The sequence below is a fragment of the Panthera uncia genome, chromosome B4, assembly GCF_023721935.1.
Source record: "Panthera uncia isolate 11264 chromosome B4, Puncia_PCG_1.0, whole genome shotgun sequence".
Classification (NCBI taxonomy): domain Eukaryota; kingdom Metazoa; phylum Chordata; class Mammalia; order Carnivora; family Felidae; genus Panthera; species Panthera uncia.
This window is the reverse complement of record NC_064809.1, coordinates 14,273,526-14,293,167: the sequence shown is the minus strand read 5'-3', so window position 1 is coordinate 14,293,167 and position 19,642 is coordinate 14,273,526. Positions and strand designations below refer to the sequence as shown.

At 37.8% G+C, this 19,642-nt stretch overlaps 1 protein-coding gene across 5 annotated transcripts in view; it reads left to right on the top strand.

The window, feature by feature from the left end:
- The window catches only part of MINDY3 (MINDY lysine 48 deubiquitinase 3), a 100,653-nt gene that overhangs the window by 56,949 nt on the left and 24,062 nt on the right, over positions 1 to 19,642 (top strand). For all 5 annotated transcript variants that reach the window (XM_049624671.1, XM_049624670.1, XM_049624669.1 and 2 more), the window contains one exon: positions 11,318 to 11,390. In XM_049624671.1, the coding sequence (XP_049480628.1) occupies positions 11,318 to 11,390 (73 nt within the window). The remainder of the gene's footprint in view (positions 1 to 11,317; positions 11,391 to 19,642) is intronic.

Genomic DNA, 19,642 nt, shown 5'->3' with positions numbered 1-19,642 from the left:
CTTTTGAAGTTGGAGATGAGTTTTACATCCCTTTCTGTCCTCTTTTGTGGTTATAAAAAGGTCTCTTTGTATGTGCAGAGTATCACCTTTGACCTTTCCTGTGATAAAGCAGTTTTCCTTTTAGTAAGAACACATGAAAACACATTACTGTTTCAGCTCAGAATATATAAAGAAACTGAATTTAATGCGAAGGAGAAACAAAACATGTAACTGTTCCTCCATGAGCTGACTGCTCTTACTGTAGTATCTGTTACTGGGAGACTGTTTAGAATTCTTTTTACAGAGTTAGCTCCTTTTGTGTGTTTGTTCTTTGGTGTAACATTAGGAAAACTACTACAGTTGAGTGTTAGATTTCTTGTTTTAGGTATTTAAAAATTGGACAGCTCTACTTAACCAATAATACATTTCTCTACATGTAAGAAACATAATTTTAAGGGAAAATAGTAAAACAACACTTTATAGACTTCGTTATAAAGAAATTCACCTCTGTGTATCTTTCATTGTTGAGTCAAAGTCCTGGAACTTGGGATGCAGTTAATTCACAGTTGGGCATTCTGTAACACATAAAATGTTATAGTTGGGGTTTTGTTATATATATTAAAGCAGTTTCGTCATCCCATCCATGTATCCGTTTTTGGTTTTTTGGTTTTTTTTGCTTTTGAAGATTTTTAAGTAATCTCCACCCAGTGTGGGACTGAAACTCAAAACAAAAAAAAAAACAGAAAAAACAAAAACCAGAGATCAAGTCACATGCCAGCGAGGCACCCCACCCTATCCATTTATCTTAAGTAACTTTGTGAATTTGTGCTTAGGTTTCAATGCCCTGCCTTCTCTACTGCAGAAAGAAAATGGATTTAAGACCTACTTATTTTAATAGTTAAGGTCATAACTTGTCATGTGACTTTTAACATCTATCTTCAAACATAAGAATAGCATCTGTTATTTCAACAATTTGGAAAGTTTGGGTAGAAGTCTACATAAATTAATTTTTAGTTATGTGAATTATTGAAAAACTATGTATCTTTAACCACAGACTGTTACCTGGCTGCTTAACACGCTTTGGAGCTAGCCCTCATCAGCTAATCTGTAGGGTTATGCCAGCGATTGTGCCATCATGATAAAGTTTTTGTTTTGTACCTGATTTTTTTCAGAACTCTTTGAAAATGCATTATAAATATTTTTACCTCCTAAAACTGACAATTAAATTGCTCTTATGTTCTCTTTCCTACTACTCTGAATGCCCTTATGCAGCTGTTCCTGTGTCTGGTTTTTATAATTTTTAGGAATTTCCTTTTTATCTCAGTCATGTCAACTTGCTGACTGAAAGCAGTCCCTCTTTCCCTTTCAATTAGTTTCTAATGATTTTTTTTATTACAGTAGAACCCAAATAATTGTCCAAATAAGATAAAATATCATTGATAGAAAGGCCTAAAGGAGTTTGGTCATCAGTTAAGTCTATGTTTTGTTTTGTTTTTTTAATTTTTTGTAATGTTTATTTTTGAGAGAGAGAGACAGAGCGCGAGCAGCAGGGGACAGGGGGATAGAGAGAGAGGGAGACACAGAATCCAAAGCAGGCTCCAGGCTCCGAGCTGTCAGCACAGAGCCCGATGCGGGGCTCACACTCACGAACCGGGAGATCATGACCTGAGCCGAAGTCAGACACTCAACCGACTGAGCCACCCATGCGCCCCAAAGTTTATGGGTTTTAATTAGAATCAGCATTGATACACCTCTAGGTGTTTGTTTATAATTGATGAAAATAATTATAATAAATAGAGTTGATAGAATGGAGCAAAAGGTCTTATATCATGTATTTATGTATGATGGTGTTAACAAGTTTATGATTTTGTTTATGTTTCTTTTATTTACGTTACCCTCTGCCTAGAATGTGATTAAAATCCTGCTCATTATTCATGGTCCAGGCTTGAAATCTTCAGTGTTGGGACTCCTGTTTCTCTTTCTCCCTTGTTGCTCCTGTAATTTCTTCCAGCTTTCTACCTTCTTGTGATCACTGATACTACCTGAGATCTGTTTTCCCACAGGACCCAATATAGCTACATTACCTATATTGCACTAAGTACTGTTGAAATGCAAAGATTGATAAAGAACACATTGTAGTAGTTTTCTCTTTACATTTACTGAGCATTGCCTGTGCCAGGTATTACGCTAACCGTCTTACATGCATTCGTGTAATCCTCAGTTCACCCCTGTGAGGTAAGTACCATTTTTCGTCAACATTTTATAGTCTGGGGCCAGTGAAAAATAACAACTCCAAAGTTAAATGCTAGTGAGCACCAAAGCCAGGATTCAAACTCAAATCTTCTGACTCCTTAGCTTTTAACGACTTCTGTCCCTTAGGTATACAAAAAGCAAATAATTATACAAGAGTGGAATAGAGACTGGAAGAGGGGAGAGGTACAGAGGATATGATACATGAATTAAAGGACATAAGTTTTTGACTTAATATGAAATGAGGGCTGTGTTCTAGGTTTGGAGAAAAGATGAAGCAGAAACACAAGAGATGAGGGAGGTGACGACAGTCCATGCTCTATTTGGGGAATAGTAATGGGTTCAGGATGGCCGAACCAGACTAGTTGTGCTGGAAGATTAAGAAGGAAGTAAAGGCTGGCATCAGATACAGGACCGGCTGGAATAATCATTTATTTCCACACGGTCTTTGGTATACTATGTTTGCATGCTTATCTTGATATGAAAGGCTTAACCTGAATACCCAAGGCATGAATGTAAGGCGTGTTCATGGAAGTAGAACAACTTTCATAATGAAGAATAAGAATGTTTCTCCAAAGTTGTGATAAAACTGAAGAATATTAGAACTTTGAGTACTGCGACCCCTTTATACAGTTCATATTATCAAAATTGTTAGTGGGTAAACACGAAGGGAAAGACGAGAGGAAAAGGTAGCCACCTATGAATAGGAAAAGCGAATACACGTGGGGCACAAGCAAAGTGAAACCCTGGGCAGAATATTAGGTTTTAATTCCTCATGCCAGCTCTCTGAAGCAAAGACCCTGCAATTTAAGTGATTTATTCAGTATTCGAGGAGTGCAGTCTACCCCAGGTAGGAGGGATGTCTGCCACTGGAATTGTTCGAATTTGCCTGCATGTGTTGGTGATAAAAAACATTACGACGGCGTCCGTTTTGTTACATTTAAATCCTCTCCAGACCGTGCACCCTGTATTTGCATATACTGGGTACACCCCTCCCACCATACCCCTTCTCCCCAAACACACACAAAAGCTCATTTCTTTCTCACTTTTACATGTTGGCTGCAGGTGCGTTCCATGTGCCTTCGTCATTCTAAGATCTGGACTGAAGGAGCAGCCCATAGGATTGTGCACTTCTCTTGGCAGAGGGAGAACAGAGAGACACCTGGCAAAAACGCAGGTGGCGCTTAAAGCTTCTTCTGGGAGCTAGCGTGATGTCACTTCTGCTTTCATTTCTCTGGCCAAACCTCATGTCCCGTGAGGGTAGGAAGTAGACCCCTACCAGAGAGGTACTTTGTGTCCTCTAGCCACAGGCAGTGATAAATAATCCTCTTACAAGGCCCGGAGGGGCAAGAGTGTGAGAACAACCTCTTCTACCACCATAAATCAGTTACTCTTGTGTCCAGGTGATTTAGCAGTTTAAATTGATTCAATTGGGGGCGCCTGGGTGGCTCAGTCGGTTAAGCGTCCGACTTCAGCTCAGGTCACGATCTCGCGGTTCGTGAGTTCAAGCCCCGCGTCAGGCTCTGTGCTGATGGCTCAGAGCCTGGAGCCTGTTTCAGATTCTGTGTCTCCCTCTCTCTCTGACCCTCCCCCGTTCATGCTCTGTCTCCCTCTGTCTCAAAAATAAATAAACGTTAAAAAAAAAAAAATTTTTAAATTGATTCAATTGATATAGAGTCTTTACTTAGAAATCAGGAGGAACTTTTTAACAACGTATTTGATTTTTATCCAGCTGATCAGTGAATATTAACTTCAACCATTTAAATAAGTTAGGGAGTCACTTTTCTTGAATTATGGAGGTATCATGTGCCTAGAGAGTAATGGCTTATGTTAGCTGTTTTCGTAATGAAAATCAGTAATTAAAAGGCTAACAGCTCTTCTCTGCGCAGTTCTTCACATAAGCAACAGAACACTGAACATGATTCTGGTTGCATAGAGTAGACGCCTTAGGTCTTAGAGGTGAATTCTCTGGCAGAAACCAATTGAGAAAGGTTGGAAGGATTTTTAAGATGAGCTGTATAGTTACGATGAAAGGGAGAAAAAGAAGCCCCTCGACTGGTGTTAATAATAGTAATGACGATGATGATACCTATTGGAGACTTCCTCCTACTGCCTTATTTCAACTTGCACATTTAAAGTTTGTTTGGTTTTTTTTGGAGAAGGAGCCTTGAAGGGCTTTTCTTATGTTTCCTTCCCTGACTTCGCTGCCAGTGCAGCACAAATCAGTGCTGCACAGCCGTGGGCTGCTGTGGAGATAGCCAAGGGCTTTTGCACATTTGGGGGGAAATAATGGAAGAGTAAAGAAAAAAGACCACTGTCCTAGCTACTTTCAGTTGACGTGGCATTACCTGAATTGTTTCTAACATTGGCACTGAAAACTGTTACATATTTAATAGCATTTGGTAATTGATATAAAATGTTTCATAGTAACCCCCAAATATTTTCAGAAGTATAATGAGTTTAAGAGTGCATATGAAACATAAAGTGATTTTAAAGCAAACATTACTTACAGCTTAAAGGTATGTTCTATACCAGTTAACTTTTTTTTCTTTTGAAGGGATCTTCATAGCACTATAAAATGTTGTCTGGGAGCTAAATTGTACTTTATATGTGTGATCATTCCTGAAGTTAGGTAAAACTCTCAGAAGTTCTTTGATTACTTATGACAAGAGATTGCTCTTGATAATGATGAAAGCCATAATGAATAAACTTTAAAGACCTTTTCAGTAATGAGCTACTTACACCTAGCCCATGAACTGAACATAGGCCTGCCTTATATTTCACTGGCTGTTTAGAAGGATAGCTAATGTTACATTTTAAAAGGTTTATGGTGAACACCAAATAATTATAGTAACAGTGTAGGCAGAACTACGTGAAAAGAGGTATTTGTTTCATGACTATAGGATATTAGATAGTCCCTTAACAGCTTGCCTTTTTCCCCCCTTCTCTTCAATAGCACTTTGCCAATTAAGGCAAGTTGGTTGAGGACAGATCATTTTAAAAGCTATTTTGTGTAGCAATCCCAGTTGCCCAGTAAATTGGCTAAATAGAAATTGTTCTAAAATTCCTCTGCTCTGATAAAAGCATCCAATTATATTTGACCAATACGGAGAACTACTTTTAGAATAAAAATAATTTTGATGGTAAATCAGAGTTTAAATAACTAAAACAATATTTAAATATTTGACTGTTAGGTTTTCTATCTTTTCCCAATGAGGGGTACCTAAAAGAGTTTCAGATCCAGTACAACTCGGTATTTTGTCCTACTTAATGCATTTAGGCGCGAAGGAAAAAATGTCTACAGGTATACTTGCTGATTTGGATAACTTGGAATTACATCATTGGAATCTATTTGTAACTCATTGGTTTTCTGGCGGGGGGGTGTATGTTTGAATTTTGTTTTGCAGTGTAATTTTCTTAAGACAGTTTTAATACTGTTCACCAAAATAAGCATATAGTAGCACATTTTTCTCCCTCCCACTAGGTGGTCACCTTAAATGTACAGACTACCTCTTTCTTCACCATTTAACAGGCTGGACAGTGTTCAAAACATTATGGAGGTGTGGATAGTTATATGCAAAGAATATACTAAATATGTAATCTAAAAGCTATTGCTATATTAAGTCTTGGAAATGGAAATCTGAAGGGTAATGTTCTCTTATTATTCCTCATACTTACACAGTTACTTATTACATCGGAGTTCCATTTTACTTCATCCTTTATGTTCAGTGAGAAAAACACATCAGTTGTATCTCTCGCTAAAATATTTTGCCTTAAGATGGTAAAGGAGTCTTCCTCAGTTGAATAGAATTCTTCATTTGCCAAACTTGCTATGCAAATATGAAATACATTTGACATTAATATATTACCAAATTTACGACCTGGATCATTCTCTTACAGATGTTTAAACTAGAACCTTATTCAGATGTATTTAAGTTAAAGAAATTGGTTAAAATTAGTGTTGGAATTTGTCATTTTAAACCAAATTAGAAAGTTAAAGAGAGTTCAGCATGAAACACTTGAATGGGAATAGGTGGTTTTGTAACTTTTCCAGGTTTCATCTATAAACATTTAAACATTCTGTAAATTTAAACACGTGTTAACTAAGAGATGGCTTTCTATAATAATCTAAAAATCATTGTAAATACTCAAAATAAACAAGCCAGGAATCAGTTTAGAAGACCATACTGGCTTTGATTTGTGGATGAAAACATTTGGAATGTTTTCATTAGAATTCACTTTTTTTTTGCTTTGGCGTTTCTTTTCTTTTCCTTTTTCTCTTCTCCCTCTGGCATAAACACATCTTAAAATGAGTGGTATGATTAGGAACAATTAATTTCTAAGGAGTTTAGCAAATTAGCTATTAGTGTATCACTATTAGTATATCACAGCCCATGCCACTGGGCCGTGTTTTGGGAGGAGAAAAAGAATTTGTGTTTAGGTGGTTGACACATGGGCTGTTTGCTCACATACAGGGTTTTGAGCTACTTGGTTCAACTTAGAAACTTCAAACAGTGAACAGTCTAAATTCCTTTTTTGCCTTCCTCTCCTGTGACATGTTTGAAGTTACCACCTGTCATCCGTTCCAGTGCCTCATCTCGTAGGCTCTGCAACCCTGTCTCGTCTAGTGCCCGCGTCCGGCTTCCGCTGGCCTGTTCGCAGCACTAAGTGTTCCATGTGTGCTAAGCATTGTGGGAACGCCATGTGCTCTGCCTGGAGACGTAACCATCACCTCCTAACTCCTGATGTTCGTTCTTCCACCACAGCTGACTTCCCTTGCTGACTACTGCTCTTCTCACAGTTCTAGTCCCCCAGCCATGGCTCTTAATTCCTCCCAGCAAGGGTTCCCTACCCTCTTTTCTCTTTCAGATGAGAGCCAGAATTATCTTCTTTATGAAGCCCATTAAGGTACTAAGACTTCTTTATACCCCCAGATGTGTTGGAAAGAAGGCGTATTTAATAAGTGTCGGTGCATTTGAGGAAATAATACATCATGGGTTAGCAAACTGGCCCACAGGGCAAATCAAGCCATGAGCTATTTTTGTAAAATACTTACTGGAACATATCCATGCTCATTTGTTTATGTATTGACTGTGCTGTCTTGCTGCTGAGATCACATGGCCTGCAAGACCTGGAGTATGTACTCCCTGGCCCATTAGAGAAAAAGTATACCACCAGCCCCTGTTCTAAGTGAACATTTGTTAAACCAGAGGACGCTGGGAGTTGTGCCCAAGCTTCAGATGATCTTCTGTATCAGGCCAGCATATATAGCCTATTCAAACAAGAATAATACGTTTTCTGAAGCCTACGTGGTTTGTATGTTCATAACCAAAGGCAAGAGATAAGGCAGCACGCTTTTGATTAAGCCTGTTTTAAATCTTTTTGACATTAGCATAGTATATTTTTCATTTGTAGCGCTTGGAACTTAGAGATAAGGTATCAGGTGGTTCGCTTCTAATTCTTTTATACTTCTGCATTTTCTGATACCTTGAATGCAGAGGATTGGATGTAAACTTTTGTCTGTGGCTGAAACCAGAATCTTCCTTATTAGTATAACTAAACAGTAGTAATTTCCCAAAACTTCACTTATTAAGAGTATTAAAATAATGCTTCAGATGTATTCTCTGCCACCTCTTCCCTAAAAAGTTTATTTATTGACCAAGAAAAACAGTATTTCCTTTCCCTCTGTTTAGATCATACTTATATTTAGAAAATCCAAAGTCCTGTTTTAACCCTCATTTTAAGTTTTTCCTCATCACTTACTAGTAACAAAGGTTGAAATGCAGCAGATGGTTAAGAGAAACTTAAGGACTGTATCCTCATCTTGGGCCCGTACAAGTTTATGTTTGGATAAAATCTCATCTGGAGCTGTACTTTCTCCTTAGCCAGAATTTCAGTGATGAATCCCCGGATCCCAGCAGCCATTCCAAAGGGAAGAATTGAAAAAGAAAAGAAGGGTTAGAAATAGTTAAGCATGGCACAAAAAGAGACACTCAGATTAATGGAACAGAATAGAGAACCCAGAAGTGGACCTACAAACATGTGGCCAACTGATCTTTGACAAAGCAGGAAAGAATATCCAATGGAATAAAGGCAGTCTCTTCAGCAAGTGGTGCTGGGAAAACTGGACGGTGACATGCAGAAGAATGAACGTGGACCACTGTCTTACACCATACACAAAAATAATCTCAAAATGGATGAAAGACCTCAATGTAAGACAGGAAACTATCAAAATCCTCCAGGAGAAAGCAAGCAAAAACCTCTCTGATCTTGGCCGCAGCAACTTCTTACTCAGCACGTCTCCAGAGGCAAGGGAAACAAAAGCAAAAATGAACTAATGGGACCTCGTCAAAATAAAAAGCTTCTGCACAGCAAAGGAAACAGCAAAATTAAAAGGCATCCGACAGAATGGGAGAAGATATTTGCAGATGACATATCAGATAAAGGGTTAGTATCCAAATCTATAAAGAACTTCTCAAACTCAACACCCAGAAAACAAATAATCCAGTGAAAAAATGGGCAAAAGACATGAATAGACATTTCTCCAAAGAAGACATCCAGATGGTTAACAGACACTTGAAAAAATGCTCCACATCACTCATCATCCGGGAAATACAAATCAAAACCACAATGAGATACCACCTCACACCTGTCAGAATGGCTAACATTAACAACTCAGGCAACAACAGATGTTGGTGAGAATGCAGAGAAAGAGATCTCTTTTGCATTGTTGGTGGGAATTCAAGCTGGTGCAGCCACTCTGGAAAACAGTATGGAGGTTCCTCAAAAAATTAAAAATAGAACTACCCTATGACCCAGCAATTACACTATTAGGTATTTATCCAAGGGATACAGGGATGCTGTTTTGAAGGGACACATGCACCCCAATGTTTATAGCATCACTATCAACAATAGCCAAAGTATGGAAAAAACCCAAATGTCCATCGATGGATGAATGGATAAAGAAGATGTGGTATATATATACAATGGAGTATTAATCCAAAAGAATGAAATCTTGCCATTTGCAACTGTGTGGGTGGAACTGGAGGGTATTATGCTAAGCAAAATTAGAGAAAGACAAATATCATGACTTCACTCATATGAGGACTTCAAGACACAGAACAGATGAACACAAGGGAAGGGAAGCAAAAATAAAAACGGGGGGACAAAACATAAGAGACTCTTAAATATGGAGAACAAACAGGGTTACTGGAGGGGTTGTGGGAGGGGGGGATGGGATAAATGGGTAAGGGGCATTAAGGAATCTCAATCCCTGAAATCATTGTTGCACTATATGCTAAAAAATGTGGATGTAAATTAAGAAAATGAAATTTAAAAAAAATTTTAAAAAGAAAAAAAATAGACTTAAAAAAATAGTTAAGGAAACTAAAGCTTACAGTGAAATACATGCAGCGACTTTTACACTTACGGTTTGGATGTGATAAAAGCAGCTAGGGAATAATAATAATAGCCCCAGTGTTAGTAATTGCTCCCTAAATCTGAGAGCTGACGCTGGGATCCTAGCTTCAGTACAAAGTTAATTATAGTTCTAAGGCTTTACCGGTGATATATTATAAAAAGGAAAGCGTTTTTAAGAACTAATGTTCTGAATAGGCTAAATAAACATAACACAAGAGTCTGTCAGTATCAACCAGAATTACAAGTGCATTCTTCCTCTGACCCAGCAATCCTACTCCGTGCTGTCTCCTACAGATAAAACTGCACATGTGTGAAATTACATGTGCTGCTTTGTTCGGTAGAGCACTGTTTCTCATAGTGAAAGATTAGACACTATCCAAGTATCCAGCAATGAAGGACTGGATCATGAAATCAGAAAGGATTGAAAGTTAGGCCAGATGAAAACATGCGACTTGACATGCAGATCATCTGCAAAGTAGTATTGAAACTGCAGGCAAAGGGCTAGTAAGTGGGAAAGAACAAATTTGACTGACTGTGTTATAAAATAGCATTTTTTTTTTACTTTAATACCTGAAAAATGTGTAATTGTTTTAATTCCCATTCCCATTTGACTTATGTTCCCATATAAACTGAGGCACCTAGTCTCATAAGAACTACTCTAATTGATTCTTACACTTTGTTCCTTCATCTTTGGGGTGAAGCGGCAGGGGTGGGGAGTGATTAGGACAACAGATAATTAGTACATTTCTTACAAAAATGTGTTTCCAAAGAGGAACAGCATTTCAAATTGTATATCCCATAACTTCTTAAAGAGGATTCAAGAAGGTAAAATGAGGTAGTTAGAAACTTGTTCCCTGAGGAGGTTTGGGTCAGTGAACACAATTATAGACAGAGGCTCAGACCAACACTATGAATAGAGGACAACTGGGGCCCAGATTCTACATTTCTGTCAGTCAAGTAGAATTTTCTAACAGTTGATATGGAGTAAAGTTTTGTGAAGGGTCCAAGATAACACTCAATTTTGTGGTTATTTTTGATAAATTGTAATATGGCTTACTATGTAAAGAAATTAGATATGATAGAGAATTCGTTTTATGGGAAAAAGAAATCTGCCTTCTAGATGTTTCCTTTGAGTTAAGAAAAATTAAAATCCTGGACATGCAAAACTTGATTGTTGATCTGTGGCCAGGTATTGATGTAAAATGCTTACTAAACTAATAAATTTCAAATGCATTTCTATGTAATTGTTTGCTATCCTAGATCTTGATTTAATTTTTAAGTATTTGAAAACTAGAGTATATTTTAAGTTCTGTTTATTTTTATTTGAACAAAGATGTGTAGATCATTGCTTTTTGCAGATTCTATTTTATAGTAATGACTCATCTCTGTAATACTAAACTTTTCAAGAGCTTTTATATAAAGCTTCAGTGTCACGATCACAACGATTCCCTATGGCTGAAGTACTTGTCCTGTTTTTCAAATTTCAAATGTACAGTGAAGGCCCACAGAGTTTGTGACTTACCTAGTCACACACATCTGATAGAACTAGAACTCCCAAGTCTTCTGACTCCCGATGTCCTGTGTCCTCACCCTAGCCTTGTATTTGTCCTGTTTATTTTTAAGGTCATGATATTGTAGCTGGTTGATAGCGTGCTTTCTGTCTTTTCAGGACATGGCTTTAGTTGCTCCTGAGGCACCTTCAGAACAAGCCAGGAGAGTTTTTCAAACCTATGATCCAGAAGGTAAAAGATTTTATTATTTTATTAACACCGACGCTGTGTTTTATCTCTTTACATATTTGAAATATATTAATCCCTGAGTTTTATCCAAAAGTGTTTTTAGATTGTTGAAGGAAATGTAGATTGCATTTCTTGAAAATTTTAAAGGGGAAGTGTCAAAATGGGAACAAATAAGGATACTGAAGTGATTGTCAAATCCTCACATAGCATAATAGAAGGTTTGCAGGTTTCTTGGGGGTAACAAAGTTATGGTTACTTGAATCTTGACCTCTGTCAGTGTTAAACGGGAAAATACCACCTTCTGAACAAGGTTGTTGAAAAGGTATTCCTTTATTATTCAAACTAATATTAAGTAAGTCTTCCAGAGTGTTTTTTAAAAATTGAAATAAAATTGACAAATAATATTCTGTAAGTTTAAGGTATACCAAGTGTTGCTTTTATAATTTATATATTACAAAATGATTACTACAGTACCATTAACTGACACCTCTGTCATGTCACATAGTTATAATTTTTCTTTGGTGAGAACAATTAAGATCTAGTCTTGTAGCATAGTATAGAATTTTGTACTGTAATCACTATGCTTTGCATTAGCTCTCCCGAACTCATTTATCTACTAGTTGCAAGTAACTTCTTAAACATCTCCCCAATTAATCTACCCTTCCCAGCCCCTGTAACCACCATTCTCCTGTTTCACGAATGGATCTTTGTGCGGCATTTGTCTTTTATCTGTCTCGTTTACTTCACTTAGTATAATGCCGTCAAGGTCCACCCATATTATTATAGAAGGTAGGATTTCCTCCGTTGTCATGGCTAATCAATATTCCATTGTTTATGCATATATAAACCACATCTTCTTTATCCATCTATGGACACTTAGGTTGTTTCCATATCTTGGCTATTGTGAATAATGCTGCAGTGACTCGGGTTGTGCAGATATCTCCTCAAATTACTGATTTCGCTGCTTTCAGAGAATACCTACCAGTAGGATTGCTGGATCATATGGTAGTTCTGTTTTTAATTTTTTAAGGAACTCCATACTATTTTTTAATGGGTTACTGTTTTATATTTTCACCAACAGTGTATAGAGGTGCTGTTCTCTCCACATACTCACCAACATTTATCTCATCTCTTTGATAAAAGCCATCTTAACAAGTGTGAGATGATACCTCATTGTAGTTTTGAATTTCACTGTCCTTATGGTTAGTAATATTGAACATCTTTTCATATGCCTGTTGTCTGTTTGTATGTTGTCTTTAGAACATGTCTATTCAGACCCATGGCCCATTTTTAGTTGGGTTATTTTCTTTTTTGCTATTAAATTCCTTGAATTCTTAATGTTGTGGGTATTAGCCCCTTATCAGATAGATGGTTTGCAAAGATCTTCTCCTGTTCTATAGGTTGCCTTTTCAGTTTATTGCTTTGCTCTGCAGAGGCTTTTTAATTTAATATAGCCCCACTTGTTTTAGTTTTTATTGCTTGTGTTTTGGTGTCTTAATCAAGAAATCACTGGCAAGACCAGTGATGAGGATCTTTTTTCCTATGTTTTCTTATAGGAGTTTTACGGTTTCAGATCTTACATTTAAGTCTCTGATCCATTTCAAGTTAATTTTGTGTGGTGTAAGGGATCTGGTTTCATTTCATATCCATTTCATGTGGCTATCCAGTTTTTCCAAAACCATCTATTGAAGAGACTATCCTTTCTTCACTGTATGTTTCTGGCACCCTTGTGAAAAATTAGTCAACCATATGTGCATGGGTTCACATCTGGGCTCTCCATTCTGTTAAACTGGTCTATGTGCCTGTTTTTATGCCAGAGCCGTACTCCCTTGATTATTGTAGCTGTGTAATGCAGGTTGAAATCGAGTGGCATGATGCCTCCAGCTTTATTTCTCTTTCCCAGGATTGCTTTGGCTACGTGGGGTCTTCTGTGGTTCCAAAATAATTTTTCCATCTGTGAAAAATTCCATTGGAATGTTGATAAGGATTGCATGAAACCTATAGATTGCTTTGGATACTATGGACATTTTCACGATACTCTGCCAATCCAAGTATATAGGGTATCTTTCCATTATTTGTTAGTCTTCAGTCTCTCATCAGTGTCTCAGTTTTTGGTGTATAAGTCTTACATCTCTGTGGTTAAACTTATTTCTAAGTATTTCATTGTTTTCATTGCTGTTGTAAGTGGGATTGCTTTCTTAATTTTTCTTTCAGGTAGTCCATTGATGTATAGAAATGCAACTGATGTTAGTATGTTGATTTTGTATCCTGCAAATTTACTGAAATAATTGATTAGTTCTAGCAGTGGTTTAATGGAGTTTTTAGGGTTTTATATTTATGTTAATATATTTATATCATATATATATAATATAAATATGATAATGTCATCTGTCATTCCCACCAACAGTGCATAAATATTCCCTTTTCTCTACATCCTTGCCAACACTTGTTATTTCTTGTCTTTTTGATAATAGCCATTCAAAAAGTGTGAAGTGATATCTCATGGTAGTTTTGATTTGCATTTCCCTGATGACTAGTGGTACCTTTCATGTACCTGTTGGCCATCTTTATATCCACTTTAGAGAAATGTCTATCCAGATCCTCTACCCATATTTTAAAAATATTGTGTGGGTTTTTTGCTGTTGAGTTGTATGAGTTCTTTATGTATTTTGGATAATAACCCCTTATCAGATACATCATTTGCAAATATTTTCTCCTATTTGGTAGGTTGACTTTTCATTTCGTTGATTATTTCATTCACTGTGTAGCGTTTTAGTTTTATGTACATTTGATTTTGTTGCCTTTCCTTTGGGGTTAAATTCAGAAAGTCATAGCCAAGACGTGTCTTGAAGCTTACCACTTAGAAAACATAAAACTTTTATTAGAAAACCTGATATTATATTCTAGTATTAAATGGATTAAATTTTTATGTATGGTATAAGATAGTGGTCCAGTTCTATTCTTTTGCATGTAGCTTTCCACATTTCCCAATACCATTCATAGAAGAGGCTGTCCTTTCCTCCTTGTATGTCTTGATTCCTTTGTTATTAATTGACCGTTTATAGTTTCAGGTCTCTGTTCCATTGAATTATGTGTCTTTTTTTATGCCAATATCATACTGTTTTGATTACTATAACTTTGTAATGTACTTTACAGTCAGGAAGTGTGATGTGTCCAGCTTTCTTCTTTCTCAAGATTTCTTTGAGTATTTGGGATCTTTGTGTTTCCGCAGAAATTTTAGAATTGTTGATTCTAGTTCTGTGTACTATGCCATTGGTATTTTGATAGGGATTGCATTGAATCTGTAGATTGCTTTGGGTAGTGTAGACATTTTAACAATATTAATTCTTCCAGTCCATAAACACAGAATAGCCTTCTTTTTATTTGTGTTTTCAGTTTCATTAATGTGTTCCAGTTTTCAGTTACAGCTCTTTCACCTCCTTATTAAATTTATGCCTATTTTATTCTTTTTACATAATAGTACATGGAATTATTTTCTTAATTTCTCTTTCTGATAGTTCATTATAAGTGTACAGACGTACAACAGGTTTTTATATTCTGCAACCTCACTGAATTTGTTTAACCACTTTTTTAGTGGAGTGTTTAGGGGTTTTTTTGTGGTGTTTTTTTTTTTTTAATATATAGTGTCATGTCCTCTGTAGACAGTGACAGGTTTAGTTCATCCTTCCCAACTTGGATGCCCTTTTTTTCTCTTGCCTAATTGCTTGGCTGGGATTTCTCATACTGTGTTGAATGAAAGTGGCAAGGGTAGATATCCTTGTCTTGTCTGATCTTAAAGGAAGAGGTTTCAGCTTTTCACTGTTAAGTGTGATAATAGCTGTGGGCTAGTCAAACATGGCCTTTATTGGGGCGCCTGGGTGGCTTGGTCGGTTGGGCGTCCGACTTCGGCTCAGGTCATGATCTCACGGTCCATGGGTTCGAGCCCTGCGTCGGGCTCTGTGCTGACCGCTCAGAGCCTGGAGCCTGTTTTGGATTCTGTGTCTCCCTCTCTCTCTGCCCCTCCCCTGTTCATGCTCTGTCTCTCTCTGTCTCAAAAATAAATAAATGTTAAAAAAACAAACAAAACAAAACAAAACAAAACAAAACATGGCCTTTATTATGTTGAGGTAGTTCCGTTTATATCCACTATGTGGAGAGTTTTAATCATGAATGGATGTTCATTTTTGTCAGAGGCTTTTTTGGCGTCTCTTGAGATGATCATATGATTTTTTATCTTGCATTCTGTTAATATGGTATGTCATATTGGTTGATTCGTGTATTTTAAATTATCCTTTCATCCTTGGAATAAACCCCACTTGATGGTTGTATGTGGTACCTTTTATGTATTGTTTAATATTTGCTAATATTTTGTTGAAGATTTTTGCATCTGTGTTAATCAGGGATATTGGCCTGCAATTTTCCTTTCTTGTGCCATTTTTGTCTAGTTTGGATATCAGGATAATCCTGGCTTCATGAAAGGAGTTAGGGAGTATTCCTGCCTCTTCTGCTTCTGGAAGAGTTTGAGAAGAATTGGTATGTATTCTTTCAACATATTTAGAACTCACCAGTGAAGCTATCGGGTCCTGGACTTGTGTCTGTTGACCGGATTTTTGATTACTGATTCAGTCTCTTTACTCACAGTTGATCTGTTGTATGTTTGTAGCAATTTATCCATTTTTTCTTGTCCAGTTGTCCAGTTATTTAGTATATAAATGTTAATAGTAGTCTCCTCTGATCATTTGTATTTCTATGATTGTGGTATCAGATGTCACATCTTCTATTCTGATTTTATTCGAGTCCTTTTTTTTTCCTTGATGTGTCTTATTAAAGGTTTCTCAATTCTCTTTTCAAAAAAATCAGCTCTTAGTTTCATTCACCTTTTCTGTTTCATTTCTATTTCATTTATTTCCACTCTGATCCTTGTTCTTTTTTCCCTTCCATTAATTTGGGGCTTCATTTATTTTTTTCTTTCTAGTTCCTTGAGGTGTTGGACATAAACAAGTCTCTATTACACTTCCAATAGAGGATTCTGAATTTCACTGTATATTCACATTTACCAATGAATTTTATACTTATTTATGTTCTCATGTTACTAATTCAGCATCCTTTCATTTCAGCTTGAAAAAAAAACAGTATTTCTTATAGGGCAGGCTCATGGTGATAAATTCCTCAGCTTTTGTTTGTCTGGGAATATGTTTATCTCTGTCTCCTTTGTGAATGACAGTTTTGCTGGGTAAAGTATTCTTTAACAGTTTTTTCTTTTGAGCACTTTGAATGTAGCATCCCAAACTCTCTTGACCTGTAAGGTTTCTGCTGAGAAACCTGCTGATAGGCTTGAGATTCCATTGTGTGAGAGGAGTCTTTTTTTTTTTTTTCTGTTGCTGCTTTCAAAATTCTCTGTCTTTGAATTTAGTGAGTTTGATTACAATAATACGTCTTAGTGAAGATGTCTTTGGATCTTAGACCTTCATGTTACCTGAATGGCTATCTCTTTCTCCAGAATTGGGAAGTTTTCATTTCTTTCCCCCCTCTTCCCTCTGGAACTTCCGTAATGCATATATTGATTTTCTTGTTGATGCCCAAGAGTGTAATGCATTTGGGATTTCTCAGTCTTTTTCATTCTAATTTCTTCATTTTCCTTTGACTTGATAATATCCAGAGACCTATCCATCTTTCTTCTGCCTGATTGAGCCTATTCAAGCTACTTGTTGCTTTTTTCATTGCATTTCTTATATCCTTAAGCTCCAAAATTTCATTTCTTTGATTTATACTTCTTTGTTGAACTTCTTTTTGTTCTCATGTTGTTTTCCTAAATTCATTGAGTTTTCTGAATTCTCTTGAATTCTTTTTCAGGTAACTTGCAGATACTCATTTCTATGGGGTCAGTTACTGGAAAATTACACTGTTTTGGTGGTTTTATCTTTTCTTGTTTCTTCATGTTTCTGATGGCTTTGCATTTATGTCTGTGCACTTGAAGTTGTAAGTCACCTTTTCCCACCTTTTTGGACTGGCTTCATTGGAGGAAGACTTTAACCTGGAGGTGGCTGCTATGGCACCCCCTAGGTGGGAAACAGCATCGTGGATTTTTGAGACCACACAGTGGTACAGACTGTGTACATCTTCATTGGCTGAGTTTGACATTGACCATAGCGTGGGGATCTTCTGTGTCTAAGACTGCGCAGTTTCCTACAGGTAGCAGTGGCTGGTAGTGCTGTTGTGGTCCTCAGAGGCAAAGGCTGTGGCTGCTGGAATATTTCTGTTCTTCCCTTTTGCCTGTGGGAGGAAGTTCTTGCTGAGGGTATTCTCTGCTCTTTGTCTTGCCTGCTGGCACTCAGAGCATTATTAACATCAGGGTCCAAGGATCAGGCACGTGTAGAACTATCACAGTGCCTAGATCCTGGGCCACAGATGCACTTGCATCTGTGGTACTGGTGTCTGGGGTCCATGTGTGTGCAGATATCCCACAGAACTGGGCTTTAGGGGCTCACTCAGGTGACTAGGTAGTGTTGGGTCACACAGTAGTGGCACAGGCCCTGTGATGACACGATGCAGTAGCAGCATAGCCTGCATAGAGTCAGCCAAAGTCCCAACTTGGGCTCCAGGAAGCAGTCACAGGTCAGCAGCACAATCTCAGTGGTGGTCTGTTGAAGCTGCATGTCAGGTCCTGGGGAACTGGGCTCAGAGCAATGGCAGCACAGCCCTGGAAGTGATGTTCAAAGCTGTGATCCAGGATATGGGGTATGGCTCAGGGCACTAGTACCCCTTGCCAGCAATGATGTGTCCATTGGCACCCTGGTAGTGGTGGGATAAAGCCGCAACCTGGGGGGGTGGGGCGGTGGGCAGAGGTGGGACACAGACCTGTGGCACCTCTGATCTCACATATGGTGAAGTGCTCTATTGCCCCCCTCTGAGGGAGTGAGACAGCGGTGTTGAAGGGCTCACTGCAGCAGCAGCTCCAGCCTCTGGAAGTAGATGCAAAGTGAGGGGGGTTGTGGGTAGCTCCTTCGACTGGAATCAACGTTGCTGAAGGCGGGCGAAGCGAAGGCTGCAGACGTCACCGTGGTGAGGCTTGCTGGGGTTCTCCTCTTTTCCATTATGCCATGTAGTGAACTTCCTCAGAGGGGATCCTCCTTGGTGGCACTCTGATCTTGACTAGGGAGACGGAGTGACCCAGGGAATATGTTTGCTGTACTTCCGGATGCGGCCATCCTCCATTATTCTGAACCCCACAGGGTTGTTGCTGCTGCTGCTTCTCTGTACTCTAGAGCTTTGCCTGAGGTGTTTTCTTAAGTTTATGGTTACCTACTTACTGCTTTTGTTGTTTTTTGTGGGCAGTGGAAGGAGATATGCCTCGGGGCCTTCTCGCACACCATCTTGCTGACATCACTCCACTCCACGTAATTGATTGTGCTGGGAAAAGATGCAGAAGGACAAGACAAATTATCCTTATGAGTCTGAGTCTGAGTCTAACATTTCTAGCAAAGAAAGTTTTAAAAGTTCACGTGTATATCACTAGAGCGTCCACTGTATCACTGTAGGTGGGTTAATTTGATCAATTTTGCATTTGTGTGTAACTAAAACCAAGTCATACCTGACATGCCATTGTAAATTACGATACAGGAAAATCTACATTGTGGAATCAATAAGTCCTTTTGAACTCCTGAATGGATTCAGTTTTTTTTCTAGCTTTAGGCTAGTTGCTTTTGGGTCTGATGAGTCTTTTTTCCTATCCATCAAATGAAAATAACCACATCTATTTTTTAGAATCATCATGAAGATTAAATGAGTAATGTTGTGGAAAGAACCTTGTCCAGTACTTAACACACAGTATCCACTTTATAAATGTGAGATCCTTTCTCTCTATACATCGAATGGTGCTTGTAGTAGTGACTCGACTCTGATTTAGCTTCTTCCACTCTGCCTTTTGTCTAACTTAAGAAACATGCTAGTTTATTTTCTCTTGGACTTAATAATCATCACTTTTCAAAAACATATCATTCTAAATCTTCAGATGAAAAGTACAACCAACTGACCTCTGTATGTTTACCCACCACTGGATGAAATAAGCTTTACTTGGCTCAGTTTAATGAATAATCTCAAATTCAGAAATGAAAATAAACACCAATAGGTGTGCTCAGACCCAAAAATGAATCAGGTATCAGACCTATATAAAGTGTTACATATGGTCTTTAAAGCAAGTTCATAGTTTCGTGGGTTTTTTGTATCCCTTTTGTGGGGGAAGTGTTTGGATATGT